Source organism: Somniosus microcephalus, chromosome 25 (genome assembly GCF_052327205.1).
Source record: "Somniosus microcephalus isolate GS21.2 chromosome 25, FLI_Smic_1.0, whole genome shotgun sequence".
Classification (NCBI taxonomy): Eukaryota; Metazoa; Chordata; class Chondrichthyes; order Squaliformes; family Somniosidae; genus Somniosus; species Somniosus microcephalus.
Window position 1 is genome coordinate 58,357,022 of NC_141011.1, and position 18,507 is coordinate 58,375,528.

General features: G+C 49.4%; 1 protein-coding gene across 1 annotated transcript in view; it reads right to left on the bottom strand.

The window, feature by feature from the left end:
• vwa5b1 (von Willebrand factor A domain containing 5B1) overlaps nt 1-18,507 on the bottom strand; it is a 308,019-nt gene that overhangs the window by 185,343 nt on the left and 104,169 nt on the right. The window contains exons 8-9 of the mRNA XM_085967564.1: nt 5,414-5,524; nt 723-925 (exon numbers count right to left, since the gene is read on the bottom strand). Of these exons, the coding sequence (XP_085823690.1) occupies nt 723-925; nt 5,414-5,524 (314 nt within the window). The remainder of the gene's footprint in view (nt 1-722; nt 926-5,413; nt 5,525-18,507) is intronic.

Below are 18,507 nucleotides of genomic sequence, written 5' to 3' on the forward strand. Positions count from 1 at the left end.
GGAGGGTGAGGTTGACTGCCAGTACAGCCCCCATTAATGTAACGATGTGGAGCACTTTGAAATTTTGTCAGAATAAATGTAACAAATTTTTAGTAGCCACAACACTCCTGATACTAAAGAACCTTTAAATGACTGAATTAAATGACTTGCACGCTCACTGACGTCACGATCTGCCTGGTGCTAAAGCCCCAGGCGCTAACTGTTAGCGGCGCTAAGGGGCGACTGGATTTGGCGAGCAGCACTGGATTCACCTCGCCCCGACGTTACTTCATTGGCTCCCCGTTAGCGCCCCCGCCAGGTGCTAACAGGAGGTGCTAACCAACCGAATTTCTCCCCCATTATGTATTCCCTTGCCTTGTCAGCCCTCCCCAAGTGCATTACCTCATTCTTCTCCGGATTGAATTCCCTTTGCCACTTTTCTGCCCACCTGACCAGTCCATTGATATCTTCCTGGAGTCTATAGATGAAGTAAGGTGGGAGGAGACTCGTGTGGAGCATAAACACCAGCACAGACCAGTTGGGCCGAATGGCCTGTATCTGTGCTGTAAAATTCTATGTAATTCTATGTAAAAAAAACTTCAATGAAAACCTTTTAAAAATAAAAACATTGGCTCTATTTTCACTTAGCAGGATGAATAGAACAAAGAAAATGACAATTTTGCAACATTCAAACAAAAATAGAGATAAAATGTTACAGCGAGCTGCATTACTTTGTGCAGTACCTGCTTGACTGCGCGTGGTTACGGATCAGTTCTACCACTTTCCCTGTGTTACTGACAGAACCATCAGTCAGCAGGAACAGCAGCCGCGGGTGACCTCTGTGAACCGGCTGTCGGAAGATCCAACTCAAAGGTGACAGAATGTTTGTTCCTCCCATATCAGCCCTGATTTTCCTCAGATAGTCACAAGCTACAGCCAGTGTATCCTGCAGAGAATTATTAAAAACAAATTTGCAATTAGGACTTGTGGAATTTTTACCGTTTCTAATTATCTTTCATTTACTCTCAAGTCAAGAGTGTTTTTTTATCAGCCATTATTTCCATGGCTACAAAGTAAAGCAACTTCAAGGCATCGAATCAATGACGTGGATTTGGAATAATGCAGGCTGGTCAGCACGCAGCACTAATAAGGCTTAATTGGAATTTGTACTGGATAAGGTTTTTGATCTTGAGGTGTGTGGGTGGACAGTTAGCATACACGGTATTTTACTCGCTTCCTGTGGTCATGTTTTTAGTCCCATGACAGCTTGTCGAATGCGAGGGTGAATATCATTCGCTTTCTGCCAGGTAGGTGTGAGCGTTTCAGGGGGGAGGGTGAAGAAAAACTGATCTGGCCTGTCTGCCTAATAAGACCACCCCGATCAGGTGGGTATCAGAGTAGCGTTGTCAGCAGTTGTTGAGATCCATCATTTAGATTGCCCCATTCTCGCAGTGAGACAGGATGGATACAGACTGAGCAGTCTCAGATATGGAGGAGGAGAATTGATAAAAGCTTGCAGTAAAAATAAAGATGAAGAAAAGAGACAGGAATGAGAGAAACGAAATCAGTTCTTTGTGGCTTTTTTTTATTTCTAGCTGATTTCTGTACATTTAGTTCTTTTGTTTCCTTGTTAAATTCAGCAAAATCAAATTTGATTCCGTAAAAAAAATCAGTTTCAAAGGGAACTGAATCACATTCCTTTAACTTCCCAACACTTAGACACCATATCCATCGAAATGCCTCACATTGGGCGGGATCTTGCCAGCCCTGGGGAGGCAGGTATGGAGGCGGGACTGCCAGGAAAATGGCAAAATCTGGGGGCGGGTGCCCATCCCGCCCCCAACCCGCCTCTGTGCCATCTTGCCAGGAGGTGGGTAGCCGACCCGCGCCGGGTCCCGTCTCCTTGGAGGCGGGAAGGGCATTACAGCCACTAAACTGCCTGTTAACAGGTAGATAAGAGGATTACCCCATTTTACCCACACAAGTGTGGGCTTCCTGAAGGCTGTGAACCCCGCCAGGGTCACCGAGGCGAGCAGTGGGTCTGCGGGGGTCGGAGGGGTGCGAAAGTGAGCTGTGAAGGTAAGTGATGGGTGCAAGTGTGGAGAGGTGAGTATGTGAGGTAAGTGGAAAGTGTTAGAAAAAGTTTACTTACCTTTGTTTCTTCCTGCAGGCTTCAAGAGTTGGGGATGCGGAGAGTCTCGCACCTCCGTGGCAGAGATGACAGATGCTGTTGCATTCTCCAATGCAACAACCATCTCATTTCTGCTAAAGAAAGAGGTTTGATGAGTCTTGAATTCAAGAACTCATTAAACTACAGAGAATGTCAGTGTTTGACAGCTTCACAGAGCTGTCAAATAATGACAATTCATCTGTCAAAAAATTTTGACAGATGAAACGTTATATGCTGATATTCTCTGTAACAGGATTTCCCCTAATTGGCCTGCTAAGCTCGCTGGGCGGGCTTAACAAGGTCAATCAAGAGAAAATAGCGTGGGTTGGCCAGAGGTCAATGGAGGCGGGACTAAAGTGCGACAAGTGGGAGACCCGCCTCCAAAAGCTCCCCATTGGCAAAATCCAGCCCTGTTTCTCTCTCTACAGATGCTGCCTGACCTGCTGAGTATTTCCAGCATTTCCTGTTTTTATTCCGCCACATTATGTTGCATATCCTGAACTATCAGTTTACATATTATAGAGCATTTGACTATACGCATTTTACAGCTTACAGACTATGAAACTTAAACAAGTATTAATATTACAGTAATTCTAACTTTAATACTGTAATAGTAACCTTGTACAATAGAAATAAACTTTTAAAATATAATTTTAATGAAAAATAAACACCACTTTTGCTCACTGTCTTTCCTTTTTTCTCATTCTTCTGCATTTTGACCTCCTTGTTTTACTGGTTTGACTTTAAAGGGGAGAATTTCATTATAGCCTCGTTTGGGGCACTAAAACTTCGAAAGCTGAAAAATTTGCGCCAGGCGCTAATGATGACAGGCACCCATGAAATTCAATTGTAGCGCTCCAAGAGGGAAGAGGAGCACTAAATCAAGCGCTACCACTTCCCTTGGAGCACTAAAGCCAGCAAGAGGGGCAGTAGCGGTGCAGCGCTGCCCAATGTCGAAGGCAGCGCTGCTGGGACGGAAGCTCCTTCCTTCCCTTGAAGGGAAGGGCCATCACTGCAGGCTCTGCATTGAAGCGAAGTCCCTTGTTGCTGACAGCAGCCACGATCTGACACAATCAGCCCCAGGCACTCTAGCGGAGTGCAGGGCTGATCGACTGCGGCTTAAAAAATGCTGAAAAATGGACATAAGGCATTAAATAGCAATCCCCGAGCGGCCTCCCTGACAACGCCTCCTGCAGCTGTCGGTGTTGTCACCTGGTGATGCTGCAGGGGAACCTAGTCTATTCTAACCATTTTTCTTTTTATGGAACTAACTTTAAAAACCTTCTACGTGCCACTTCTCCTTTCCCTAGGCTCCCATCCATTTTGCAAATGAGAGCAACGACCAAAAAACTGGTCTTTAATTGGCTATCAATTGGCTCTAAATGTTTGTTTCTCCAACCAATTGAAAGCCCTAAGTCTGAGGATCAATCTGGTCACATCAATCTTTGAAAACTGCTAAACTTGGAAGGGCCACCAGAAAAGTGAATCCGATGAGGTCCTTTAGAGCCTGACTGCACGCAGACAATACGGGTCACTTCCAACACAGTAAGGCTTCAAATGCCGCGTATATACAATTTCCCATTTTCTTTATTGCATTTCAAGATAGAGCATCGTATATTCTGTTTGTTGTACATACTGGGGATACAATTTCCCAATGATCAACTTCAGAACCATTACGCAACAAGATCTGACTATAAACAGAATAAGACCTGTATATAAAACTGTATATAAAAGTTGTCAGGGTGTGATTTCAAGGCTATAGTATAATCTTGGCAAATAATAAAGTTACAAACTCATAAATCTTTGCTCTCCTGGTTCACTATGTTCTCTGCCATTTTTCCTTTCCTTTCAGGAGAAACCCAAACAAGCAACAAGGTCCATTGTGCAGGACGCCAGCAAGGTATTAAAAAAGGTAGAAGAGAAGATGAAATAAATCTAGAAGTAGTAGATAGGTGGCACCAAAGGTCGAGAGTTTTAAAAGCCTGTAGATTAGAGGAGGAAGGGTAACCAAGAGAGGTCAGGAGTTCGACCACTTTTAAATCATGGGAAAGAATTCATTCGAGTAGGAGACCGTGCAATGAATCTTCATTTCAATGTACGTTTAGGATGTAAGGAGGCAAAACGACATGCAAGGCAGCATATTTAGAGCTTAAGGGGAGCAAGAAAGAAAGTTAAGAAGGATAATGACCACTAATATAAGTAGAAAAAAAAACAAAATTGTGATGGAGAGAACATCATAGGGTGGGGAGGGTGGTGGGGGGGCGGTGGGGGGGGTGGTGGGGGGGGTGCGGTGGGGGGGCGGTGGGGGGGGCGGTGGGGAGGGCGGTGGGGGGGCGGTGGGGAGGGCGGTGGGGGGGGTGCGGTGGGGGGGCGGTGGGAGGGGGCGGTGGGGGGGCGGTGGGGGGGGCGGTGGGGGGGTTGGTGGGGGGGCGGTGGGGGGGGCGGTGGGGAGGGCGGTGGCGGGGGTGCGGTGGGGGGGCGGTGGGAGGGGGCGGTGGGGGGGCGGTGGGGGGGGCGGTGGGGGGGGCGGTGGGGGGGTTGGTGGGGGGGCGGTGGGGGGGGCGGTGGGGGGGGCGGTGGGGAGGGCGGTGGGGGGGGTGCGGTGGGGGGGCGGTGGGAGGGGGCGGTGGGGGGGCGGTGGGGGGGGCGGTGGGGGGGGCGGTGGGGGGGGTGCGGTGGGGGGGCGGTGGGGGGGTTGGTGGGGGGGCGGTGGGGGGGGCGGTGGGGGGGGCGGTGGGGAGGGCGGTGGGGGGGGTGCGGTGGGGGGGCGGTGGGAGGGGGCGGTGGGGGGGCGGTGGGGGGGGCGGTGGGGGGGGCGGTGGGGGGGGTGCGGTGGGGGGGCGGTGGGGGGGTTGGTGGGGGGGCGGTGGGGGGGGCGGTGGGGGGGGCGGTGGGGAGGGCGGTGGGGGGGCGGTGGGGAGGGCGGTGGGGGGGTTGGTGGGGGGGCGGTGGGGGGGCGGTGGGGGGGGCGGTGGGGGGGCGGTGGGGGGGGCGGTGGGGGGGTTGGTGGGGAGGGCGGCGGTGGGGGGGGGCGGTGGGGGGGGGGATGTATGAGAAGCACCACTTATTAAATTACAAGGTTTTCCCCAATCCCAATTATTGCAATCATTTTCAGGTAGCTGTTATTCTAGATATTCAGCAACATGTTTTTTTAAGGGATGTTAAAAGTTAATTTAAACCAGTTTTAAACAACAGGCCGGCACAATCTGCATCATTTTAAATGTTTCTGGAATGAATGATAAACTGCAGTAAATGATGACTTACTTCATTATACGCCCTGCTAGCTGGGAACAAGGTCCGAAAAGTGGAGCCAAATCCAATTATATTAAATAGACATGAGGGCACGAGACTCTTCAAGATTACCAGCATTGCATCCTTTACAACAGCAGAAAAGGCAAAGAGTTAGTGCATTGAGGTATCCGTAAACTATTATCCATAGATACTTAAATCAGAATAACATTGTTCTAACCAAGCATCTCAGTAAACAATGGGTTAGCCCGAACCCTAATGTCCGATAAATCGTGTCTCCTCTCTGTGGTGTTGTAAATTACATTCATATTGCTGTCACCAGGATTAATTCACATAAAGTAGCCCTGCATAGAATCTCATAGAAGCAAACAAAGGATATGGAACATAATTACAGTCTGGCAGCTATTCACATTGGCTAAGTTGTTGAGGACTAACTGCATTGTAACCAGCGATGCGAATTAGCCATCCACAGTCTAATTGCACAGAGCAAAGAAAACTTCCAACAGACATCCCAGAGACAGAGCAGAGTGATACCACTTTTCATATGGATTCACCCCATTTAAAATCATATCAAAACAAAACAAAAACAATCCTTATTTTTATCACAAGATGGACCGTTAATAACTAGTTCAGATCTTGTGAAACGAGGAGAATATCTTGTCTAACTGTTGTTTTTTTACTGTAGATTTTGCCATAATAAAATCAGAAAATGCTGGAAATACTCAGCAGGTCAGGCAGCATCTGTGGAGAGACAAACAATGTTAACGTTTCAGGTCGATGACCCTTCACCAGAACCTTCCATGAGTTTGTGGGACTGAGCGTGACTGCTCTTTCAGAGCACTGGCACAGGCACGACAGTCTGAATGGCCTCCTCCTGTGCTGTGGGTTTCTATGGTTCTATGATATGACAAGTGGAACCCTATCGTGGTTCTGGGAGGGAGGGGAAAGGGTGAGACCAGAGGTGTGGTAAATAGGACAGATGCGGTCGAGGGCCCTGTCAACCATGGTGGAGCGGAATCCTCGGTTGCGGAAAAAGGAAGATGTAGTGTATGTAACTGTTCTACCTTTAAGAGAACTATTGTATGTAACCGTCCCCCTTTAAGAGAACTATTTTAGGTGTGGCACTATTTGATCTTGGCTGCTGTATACTGTAATACCGACGGTGACCACACCGGTATATAAGTGCTGTGTCAGGATTTATTGGGCAGATTCGCCCTGACCTTCGAATAGTAAAGTCCTGTTAAAGTTACTCTTGTAGTCTGTGTATTAATTCGCCATAATACCTACAGACTTTACAGTGGCGACGAGTTCGATCTTACCCTGCGGCAACAATACTTCCAAAGCAGTTAACGAGCGTCGAGAAGAGGCACCCGCCCTCGTCGTTCTGCTGAGAGAAAACTCGAGTCCGCAGAGCAAGGAAGAAGGAAGAATTCAGACACGAAGCCTTCCATCAGCAACAGGCACTGATTGTCCCTTCTGCCACGGTGGTGAGTGAGCCGATCAGCATGAGAAGCAAGTCGGCCACGGTGACTGTGAGTAAAGGGAAAATAAAAAAATAAACGGAGGATAAGGGCGGTGAACTCGACCACGGTCGGGGGGAAAGGAGCCGGACAGAAGTCGGGCCCAGAGGCGCTGAGACTGGGGCAGCGTGGAGCACGGAAGCCGCGGTACAAGCGGGCTGGGAGACGCAATGGCGTTGTGAGACAGCTAGACCGCGACCGGTGAAAAAGGCCGGGCAGCTACCGAGGCCACGAGGTGCTGCGACCGGGATCGTAAGGCGCGGGAAGATATAAAAATAAATAAACCGCGGTGAACTCAGCCGCAGCCGGGGAGGAAAGCACCGGACTGCGAGAGGGCTGGGAGGCGCGATTGGAGTGAAAAAGGCCGGGCAGCGACCGAGGCCACGAAGCGCTGCGACCGGGATCGTAAGGCGCGGGAAGATATAAAAATAAATAAATCGCGGAGAACTCAGCCGCAGCCGGGGAGGAAAGCACCGGACTGCGAGAGGGCTGGGAGGCGCGATTGGAAGCCGCTGAGGGAGAGACAGAGCCCGAGCGAGCGGGAGAGACAGAGCCCGAGCGAGGGAGACTGAGCGAGATCCAGCCCGCGGCTGGAACTGTTCGCCGTCAACGGGTTGTCCCCAGCGCCAGTTGCCCTGCCGAGAAAAGGGAACAAAGAACGCACTGAAGCCGACGCGCAGGCTGCGAACCCCGAAAGCCAGCGGTCGTCGCCCGAGGGAAAAAGCTTACCCTCCCGCCAGGAGAAGACAAGCGCGGGAAACCGCCATTTTGCCAGTAGGCGGGGAAGAAGACAAACGCGGGAAACCGCCATTTTGCCAGTAGGCGGGGAAGAAGACAAGCGCGGGAAACCGCCATTTTGGAAAAAAAAAAGTTAACGAACAAATTCGTTGTTGTTTCGCAGAAAGATAGTGAGAGATAGTGAAGATGCCTAAGCATGGTAACATCAACAACTTCGATTCCGAGGTGGAAGATTGGGCCACGTACGTAGAACGTATTGAGATATATTGTGAGGCCAATAAAATAGCAGATGATGATAAAGCTCTCACCTTATTAAACGCAATGGGGGCCAAGACATACGGGCTATTGAAGCATCTTCTATCACCAGCTAAACCGGCGGATCAGACTTTCGCTAATATTGTTACTGCCCTGAAGGATCATTTGAACCCCACACCACTGATGTTGGCGGAACGATTCAAATTCTATGCGAGAACACAACAGAAAGAGGAAAGCAACGCGGAATACTTGGTCGAACTGCGTAGACTAGCGAAATACTGCCAGTTTGGGGAAAATCTGACAGAGGCATTGAGAGACAAGTTCGTGTGCGGGTTGTCGAAGGTAGGAACACAAAAGCGTCTGCTCAAAGAGAACGATCTTACACTTGATAGGGCTGTCCTTATTGCAGCATCGCATGAAGCCGCAGCGAGAGGCACAGCGGAAATGCAGCTGAAGGCAGCGGTACTCAGTGTGGATCAAATTACTTCGGGTACATCGAAATGTTATCGTGGTGGGAAGACAACACACGACCAGAACCAATGCTGGTTTAAAAACCAGGAATGTAGAAAATGTGGCAAGCTTGGTCACATAGCTAAGGTATGCCGGTCAGGGAAGAAGACCAACAACAACAAAAAAAAGTCACCGCAGGAAAAGTACAACAAAGTACACAAGGTGGCTGAGAAGAGTTCAGATGAACAGAATTCGGATTCAGACCCAAACGGCCAGGAACTGGGTAGTCTGAGAATTCACAATGTGAGTAAAGAAACCGACCTACAAACTATATGGGTCATGCTAAAAATAGCCGGAGTCCGAGTGAAAATGGAATTGGACACAGGATCAGCCCTATCAGTCATAAATCGAAAGGATTACAACCGGCTATTCTCACATATACCCTTGAGAGATACTAAGTTTGTATTGCAGACATACACGGGGCATAAAGTATACCCCATGGGAAAGATAAGAGTCAAGGTGAGAGACAGGGGCAAAGAACACCCAGGAATGGATTTATATGTACTACCTGAGGGAGGACCACCACTTCTAGGACGGGAGTGGATCAAGAAAATAAACATGGAATGGCACTACCTAAAAGCAATAACGAGTGAGGACTCGGTGCAGACAATCAGCTCAGACTCTGAAACGGATGACGATAAGACCAGCCCAAGTACGAAAGACAAGTCTAAAATGGACTTGCTGACTAAGGTTGGAAAAACGAAGGCGTGCATAAATGCTTATGCTCCAGAGGAGAACAAAGTTGCAGAACAGAATTCCACTGAACAACAACAACATAGTTTGACAGCGAATTCTGAGTCTGTCCAGGTTACAGACATATACATTACTGAGGAACACCGAGCTCGAACTCAACTCCTTTGCAAATTACGACAGCAATTAGAACAATTGAGTTGCCGTCTCGAGCAAGAGATGAAAGCAATGCAAAAGTTCTTGGACACCGAATGGGAGAATCTGGAAAGACAACAGAAGCAGCTGAGGGAGAAAAGGGAGCAGGAGCACACAAACCGTCTGCGCGAGGAGGCCAAACGAATCAAAGCTGATTCGGGTTCTGAAGGTGCGTGCTCTAATCTGGTGGAACATGATGTTCAGCAACTGAAGGCGCTTGTTAGCAGGTTGCAGGCAGAAAAGGCTGAGTTGGTCGACATGACTTCCGAGCTCCTACTGAAGTTGGGTGCAGCATCACCGGACAATTCAATTGTGGAAATTCGAATGGTGGAGGCTGTGGATGATGGCGAAGTAGAAACAGCAAAGGAGCCCCAGGGCAAGGTTATAAACAGCCCTGCAGCTAATGGGAAACGGATGATGGCAGAAGAATTAACAGTCAGCCAACTCCTTCATATGCTGAGGGACAAGACTCTAAAATGGAAAAAACTTGAACACGAGCCTCAATCTTCAAAGAAAAGGGGTTCGGAGCTCTCAAAAGTTATTGAAATAGCTGAGGTGGCAACACAGACTGAGAAGACTGCAGCAGAGCAGCCCTTGGATGCCAAAAGTACACTGACTCGCGTCAATGTAGAACAACGGAATGCTGAAACAGCTACTTCAGTAGAAGGATTGAATAGTCCGATCAATCAATCTCCGAATGAAGTTGAAGTATTGAAATCACAAATGAGGTCATTAGTAAAAGACTTGCAGGAAGCCCAGGAAAAGCGGGATGAAGCTGAACGCATGAAGAAGTCTCTTCAGGAAAGATGTCTGGATTTGGAACAAAAGTTGGCTAACGTCCAGCTGGGTAAGGAGGAAATAGAAGACCCTCTCGCTGGTTCAGCTCAGGATGACACCATTATTAAGGAAGCAGTAACAGGACATTTGGATAAGCATAATTTAATCGGACAGAGTCAGCATGGTTTTATGAAGGGGAAGTCATGTTTGACAAATTTGCTTGAATTCTTTGAAGATGTAACAAACAGGGTGGATAAAGGGGAACCAGTGGATGTGGTGTATTTGGACTTCCAAAAGGCATTTGACAAGGTGCCACACAAAAGATTACTGCACAAGATAAAAAATCACGGGATTGGGGGTAATATACTGGCATGGGTGGAAGATTGGCTATCTAACAGAAAACAGAGAGTTGGGATAAATGGTTCATTCTCGGGTTGGCAATCAGTGACTAGTGGTGTTCCGCAGGGGTCAGTGCTCAGACCCCAACTCTTTACAATCTATATTAACGATTTGGAGGAGGGGACCAAGTGCAATGTATCCAAGTTTGCCGACGATACAAAGATGGGAGGGAAAGCAGTGAGTGAGGAGAACATAAAAAACCTACAAAAGGACATAGACAGGCTAAGTGAGTGGGCAGAAATTTGGCAGATGGAATATAATGTTGGAAAGTGTGAGGTTATGCACTTTGGCAGAAAAAATCAAAGAGCAAGTTATTATCTAAATGGAGAGAAATTGCAAAGTGCTACAGTACAAAGGGATCTGGGGGTCCTGGTGCATGAAACACAGAAGGTTAGTATGCAGGTACAGCAGGTGATCAGGAATGCCAATGGAATCTTGGCTTTTATTGCAAAGGGGATGGAGTATAAAAGCAGGGAAGTCTTGCTTCAGTTATACAGGGTACTGGTGAGGCCACACCTGGAATATTGCGTACAGTTTTGGTTTCCATATTTAAGAAAAGATATATTTGCTCTCGAGGCAGTTCAGAGAAGGTTCACTCGGTTGATTCCAGAGATGAGGGGGTTGACTTATGAGAAAAGGTTGAGTAGGTTGGGCCTCTACTCATTGGAATTCAGAAGAATGAGAGGCGATCTTATCGAAACATATAAGATTGTGAGGGGGCTTGATCGGGTGGATGCGGGGAGGATGTTTCCACTGATGGGTGAGACTAGAACTAGGGGGCATAATCTTAGAATAAGGGGCTGCCGTTTCAAAACTGAGATGAGGAGAAACTTCTTCACTCAGAGGGTAGTAAATCTATGGAATTTGCTACCTCAGATAGACAGTTTCCTAGCTGATAAGGGAATTAAGGGTTATGAGGAGTGGGCAGGGATGTGGACGTGTCTAGGTTCGGATCAGCCATGATCCTATTGAATGGCGGAGCAGGCCCGAGGGGCCGTATGGCCTACTCCTGCTCCTACTTCTTATTATGTTCTTATGTTCCACATATCCCACAAAAAGGCAGGCATAGCTAGAACCATGCGGGTTCCCATAGCAACACCTTTAATTTGGAGGCAGTGAGTGGAGTCAAAGGAGAAGTCGCTCAATGTGAGAACAAGTTCAGCCAGGCGGAGGAGGGTGGTGGTGGATGCGGACTGGTTGGGCCTCTGTTCAAGGAAGAAGCGGAGCGCCCTCAGGCCATCCTGGTGGGGGATGGAGGTGTAGAGGGATTGGACGTCAATAGTGAAAAGGAGACGGTTAGGGCCAGGAAACTGGAAACTGTTAAAGTGGCAGAGGGTCGTGGATGTTAGTGGGAAGAGACTGGACAAGGGGAGAAAAAATAGAGTCGATATAGGAAGGAATCAGTTCCGTGGGGCAAGAACAGGCTGAAGCGATGGGTCTACTAGAGCAGCCCTGTTTGTGGATCTTGGGAAGGAGGTAGAAGCGGGCTGTGCGGAGTTGCGGGACTGAGGTCGGAGGCTGTGGAGGGAAGATCTCCAGAGAAGATGACGTCAGTGACAGACATGGTCCGGGGAGGTTGGCAGATACCTGGAGTGCTTATCAATTATAACTAGGAGACAATTTCCAGATGGAAAAGAATCACAACGGTTGAGTTCTACTTTTTGGCAAGAAGCATCAGGTAATTCTGACATCTGTAGAGATTGACTTTTGTTACTAGGCAGTGTGACAAGACATGAAATGCAGGCAGTGATCTGATCTTCCACACATTTGCCAAGGCTGCAAACCTTGGGCTGGATTTTTCCAATGGGGGCGCGTTGGGGGCAGGACTGTTGCTTGTTGGGTTTCAGTCCCGCCCCCAATGACGTCCAGCCAACCCATGTTATTTTCCCATGATTGACCTTGTTAAGCCTGCCCTGCGGGCTTAGCAGGCCAATTAAGGGAAAGCCAGTGACAGAGGACGTCAGCGTATGACATTTCATCTGTCAAAAATGTTTGACGGCTGAATTGTCAGCGTTTGACAGCTTTGAGAAACACTGACATTCTCTGTCCTAATGTAAGCCCTTGTTCTGAAGACTCACCAAACCTCTCTCCTTATCAGAAATCAGATGGCTGCTGCATCTGAGAATGCAGCAGCCATTCTGTCATCTCTGCTGTTGAGATGAGGCACCTCCGGATCCCCAAGGGTTGAAGCCTGCAGAAAGAAGCAAAAGTAAGTAAACTTTTTCTAACACTTTACACTCACCTCTCATACTTACCTGTCCACACTTGCACCCATCACTCACCGCTACAGCGGACTTTTCGATCCCTCTCATCCCCGCAGACCCACTGCTCACCTCGCTGACCCTAGTGGGGTTTCCCGACGTCGGGAAGCCCGCACTTGCTGGGGTAAAATGGGGATAACCCTATTAACTGCCTGTTAACTACCTATTAACTGGCAGTTAATTGGCTGTAATCCCTGACATGAATCTTGTCATTCATGTGGAAATGACTGATGAAATTATACTGGGCGGCCTGCTGGTGGCGCTGTCCAGGGAGAGTATAAATACTCGGGCATGGGCCCAGCTTGCTCAGGACATTCTTTAACAGGAACTAGTGAAGGACACAACTAGATCTCCATGTTGAAAAACAGTTGATTAAAGCCTTGTTTAATACTCAGGCTAAGTGCCTAGTAGTTTTCTTACATCAATCCCCTTCCCGCCTCGAGGAGACGGGTCCCTGCGCGAGTCGGGGACTTGCCTCCCTGGAAGATGGCACGGAGGCGGGTTGGGAACGGGGTCAGTACCCACTCCCAGATTCTGCCATTTTCCTGGCAGTCCCGCCTCCATACCCGCCTCCCCAGGACTAGTAAAATTCCCCCCCACCATATTTTTTTTACATTGTTTTTTATGACATCTTGGCGTCTGACATGGACTAACGATAGGGCAAGGGTTTGCAGCGAAGAGTTATTACAAGCATTGTGTCTTCCAGACAGACTCATCATTTGGCAAAACAATAAACTTGTTGACACCGAGAAGATTTCAGAGCATTAGTATTAAGCTCCATGTTGTTTGGACTCAGCGTAGTAATGTCAACTCTGTTCTGATGACCTGGATCAAGTGTTGCAAGCTAGGATTGTTTTTAATCTCTCACTGAACATCTTGTGATGTCATCAATTTAGGAACTGCACGAATGTGATTGTGACAAAAATGCAGCATTTCTGTTTATGACTTATCGGATTCTTCCTTGCTGGTCACAGCACACAGAGCATTAACTTGATCACTGCTAGCTGTTTCTGAAAACTGTAGAGAATATATGTTATGATCTGGAATTCCAACAGCCATGATATGCACAGATTGATTGGCGTTAGTGTTCTTGGACTGGGGCCCACTCACAGGTCATTCAAAGTGTTTGGAACTGATGAACAGGTCAAGCCATTCCATTCAATTACAAGCTTGGGGATGTCTATACTAGATATCTGGCAGGTACATTTATGTAGAACAATCATTTCGAATCCTGTGACTATTTTATTGTCTAAATATAGTTATGAGAAATACCATTTTAAGGTTCTTTGCTCTGGGATATTTTCAAACTTGGATCTAAATCTTGGCACAAAGACTGCAGTCAGTCTGAAGCCAACAGAGTTATGGCATGAATCAGAAGGATGCTGACAGGTAGCCATGTAAAAAGTAGGTGACCAGGTTTCAACAGTCAGTTTAACACCGAGGGTTTGCACAGGTGAAGCGTTTTTGTGTTTTTGAATGATTAAAAAAAATTTTTTTTTTTTAATTTGGTCTTGGGATGTGGGCATCGCTGGCAAGGCCAGCATTTATTGTCCATCACTAATTGCCCTTGAGAAGGTGGTGGTGAGCCGCCTTCTTGAACCGCTGCAGTCCGTGTGGTGAAGGTACTCCCACAGTGCTGTTAGGTAGGGAGTTCCAGGATTTTGACCCAGCGATGATGAAGGATCGGTGATATATATCCAAGTCAGGATGGTGTGTAACTTGGAGAGGAACTTGGAGGTGCTGGTGTTCCCATGCGCCTGCTGCCCTTGTCCTTCAAGGCGGTAGAGGTCACGGGTTTGGGAGCCTTGGCGAGTTGCTGCAGTGCATCTTGTAGATGGTACACACTGCAGCCACGGTGCGCCGGTGGTGAAGGGAGTGAATGTTTAAGGCGAGCAACAAGAGCACATTCCCAGCACTGAACAAGCAAAATGGCATCAACAGGTATTTTAAATGAATTAGGATAGTTTTCAAAGGCTTAATGAGGGCATTTCATAAAATGTGCGATTGACTTCTACTCTTAATTTGCAGCTTAGCCACAAAATAACATTACTGGCAATAGCCATTGGATAAGAAAAAGCTTAATGCTTGTTATCTTGATAATATGGTCGCCATTTTACCAGTTAGTGCTTGTGCTACTGATGCACCCAATCAGCCCCGTGTGCCTTTTACTAACTGAGTCATCGGGGGAGTTGCACATCTTTAAAGGATGCGAGGAACATTTTTACATAGAATAAAAGTAGCAAGATTATGGTAAATCGAAGTGAAGTGTATAGACTGGTATATTTGTATGCAAATGACATTCGCAAAGCTCCCTGGTACTGTAAATCAGCAAATTGCAGCTACCACAACCACAGGAGATTTGAGTTTTGTTAATTATTCAAAAAGAATTGGGAACGCATACAGCACTGCTGATGACGTCTCTCTGTCATATCTGATGTGTGGAGAGCAACAAGATGGGATAGACCATCGAACTCTTCCTTAATACAATAGCAAAATACTGCGGATGCTGGAAATCTGAAATAACAGCATCGAGGAGAGAAACAGTCAACGTTTCGGGTCGAACCCTTCGTCAGAACTGGAAAAGGATAGGAGAGATTTTTAAGCAGGGGCAGGGAGGAGGGGAGGAAAGAACAGAGGGAGGTTCTTTAATAGGATGGAAGGCAGGAGAGATTGAATGACAAAAGGGCTTGGCAGATACCTGATCAAACACGAGAAGGGAAACAGAAAACAATGAAGATGAACACGGTGGAAGAGACGAACGGAAATCCTGTCGGAGAGAAGAGCAGAACTTCTTCAAGGTTGGCATTCCTAGAAGAGAAGTGGCAGTGAACCAAACACTAATTCCTTAATGCTGGGTTTATATTGTGGCATTAGGGATGGGCAATAAATGCTGGCCTTGCCAGCGACGCCCACATCCCATGAATGGAAAAAAATTGGGTGCTGGTTCAAGGCCACCTCAGCCATTTTGAACATTTCACTCTTAAAGGCAAGTGATGTCATTAGACATAATTCTTTGTTTTGCTACAATATTCATTGTTCATAGTGTGGCGGAGACCACATAGGGAAAGTAACACAATTCACTATGTATAGCCAATGTTGTTATCGCTCCACGTTATGTACGGAACTTGGTTGGGTTATCGGGGCAGGGTCCCTTTAAGAGTCGTCAATTGTGTGATGACGTCATAGCCCTGCGACGAGGCCGAGTCCCGCGGTCCATGCAGAGAGTTAATAAAGCTAACACGCATTTTTCTTTGCTGCTACGAAAGTCTCGCAGTCTGTTTATTTTCAGCGACTCCCACATTGGTGACCCCGTTTCTCTTTTGGACGTTTCCAAAGACTTTATCTGAGATGGCAATGAACGCCGTTTCTCTCAAATTACCGGAGTTTTGGGAACGACAGGCTGCCACTTGGTTCGCCCAGGCCGAGGCTTAGTTTGCACTCCGGGACATCACCGCGGCAGCCCCCAAGCATGTGCTTCTACCACGCACAGTTCGGCCCCAACGCTAAGAAGTGCCGGCCCCCGTGCAGCTTTACCGCTTCGGGAAACACGAAGGCCCACTTATTAGCTACCATGGCAGTCGGCTGTTCAGGTAGTCTGTCATTCATTACGGACACTGACTCTGGACGTCGTTTCCTCTGCGATACGGGTGCCCAGGTGAGCGTCCTGCCCGCGTCAACCGTAGACATACAGGGGGGAACCAGGGCCCCACCCTCGAAGCCGCCAATGGCAGTTCTATCCGTACTTTCGGGAAACGGAGCGTGGCGCTGTGATTTGGCGGGCAGCATTTCGCTTGGGACTTTGTTACAGCAAAAGTGTCCACCCCCCTTCTCGGCGCTGACTTCCTCTGCGCCAAAGGCCTTTTGGTGGACGTCAAGAACCGATGTCTCGTCAATGCTGAGACTTTCAGTTCGCTCCCGTATTCGCTCAGTGGTTCTGGCACGACAAAGTTGTCCAGCACACTCTCGGCCTCCAACGAGTTTTCCCGCCACCTCGCCAGGTTCCCGGACCTCACGAAGCCCACTTTCTCGTCCGCCACCACCAAGCATGGGGTAGAACGCCACATCCTGACCACCGGTCTGCCTGTCTACGCCCGCGCTCGGTGCCTCGACCCGGGGAAACTCGCCATCGCTAAAGCCAAGTTCGACACGATGGAGCGCCTCGGCATCATTCGCCGGTCGAACAGTCCATGGGCCTCGCCCCTCCACATCGCACCGAAACCAGGCGGCGGTTGGCGCCCATGCAGCGATTACCGGCGCCTCAACGACAGTACGACCCCCGACCGCTACCCGATTCCACACATCCAGGACTTTTCCGCCTGCCTGGCCGGGAAAGTTGTTTTCTCTAAAGTGGACCTCGTTCGGGGTTACCACTAGGTCCCCGTTCGGCCGCAGGACGGCCCGAAAACCGCGGTGATCACCCCGTTTGGGCTGTTCAAATTCCTCCGCATGCCATTCGGTCTCAAAAACGACGCTCAGGCTTTTCAACACCTAATGGACACCGTGTTACGGGACCTGCCATTCCTGTTCGTCTACCTGGATGACATTCTCATCGCCAGCGCCTCCAGGACGGATCATGTGTCCCACCTCCGGACTCTCTTCGAACGCCTCAGCCAGCACGGCCTAATCGTCAACCCGGCCAAGTGCCAGTTCGGGCTGCCCTCGATCGACTTTCTCGGGCACCGCATCACGAAGGACGAGGCGCTGCCACTGCCGTCGAAAGTGGAGGCCGTGAAGGATTTTTCGCGACCCCTCACCGTGAAGGCCCTGCAGGAGTTTTTGGGCATGGTGAACTTTTATCATCGCTTTGTTCCCCGGGCAGCCCAGCTTATGCGGCCCCTTTATGAGGCCCTCAAAGGCAAGCCCGCCAAGCTCACCGTCAACTGGTCCGAGGAGATGGCCAATTCTTTCACGGACACGAAAAGGGCCCTGGCTAACGCGACCATACTGGCGCATCCGTTGCCCGATGCGCCGATCGCTCTCACCACTGACGCTTCGGACTATGCTGTTGGCGCCGTCCACGAACAGTGGGTCAATGGCACCTGGCAGCCGCTCGCCTTCTTCAGCCGGCAGCTCCGCCCCAACGAGCGGAAGTACAGCACCTTCGATCGCGAGCTTCTCGGCCTCTACCTCGCCGTCCGACACTTCCGTTTCCTGCTGGAAGCCCGCCCGCTCATGGCGTTCGTGGACCACAAGCCGTTGACCTTCACCATGGCCAAAGTTTCCGAGCCGTGGTCGGCCTGTCAGCAGCGCCAGCTTTCCTTCGTCTCCCAGTTCACGACGGACATCCAGCATGTGGCTGGGAAAAACAACCCTGTCGCCGACTGTTTCTCCCGGGCCATCATCGGCGCCGTACACCTCGGCATCGACTACACCCGCATGGCGGCCCGACCAGGCCTCCGACCTGACGTCCAGGCCTACAGGACGGCTGTCACGGGCCTTCAGTTAGCGGACGTCGCATTTGACGATGCCGGCACCACGCTCCTGTGCAACGTCTCCGCTGGGCAGCCACGCCCCATCGTGCCCGACGGGTGAAGACGGCAGGTTTTCGACGCCGTCCATAGCCTTTCCCACCCAGGCAGGAAGCCGTCACAGAAGCTGGTGGCGGCTAAGTTGGTCTGGCACGGGCTCAAGAAGGACGTTCGCGACTGGGCCAATACCTGCGTGGTATGCCAGCGCTCGAAAGTGCATCGCCATACTAAGGCCCCGTTGGCACCTTTCGCAGTGCCCGAGAGGCGATTCGACCATGTTAACGTGGACCTGGTGG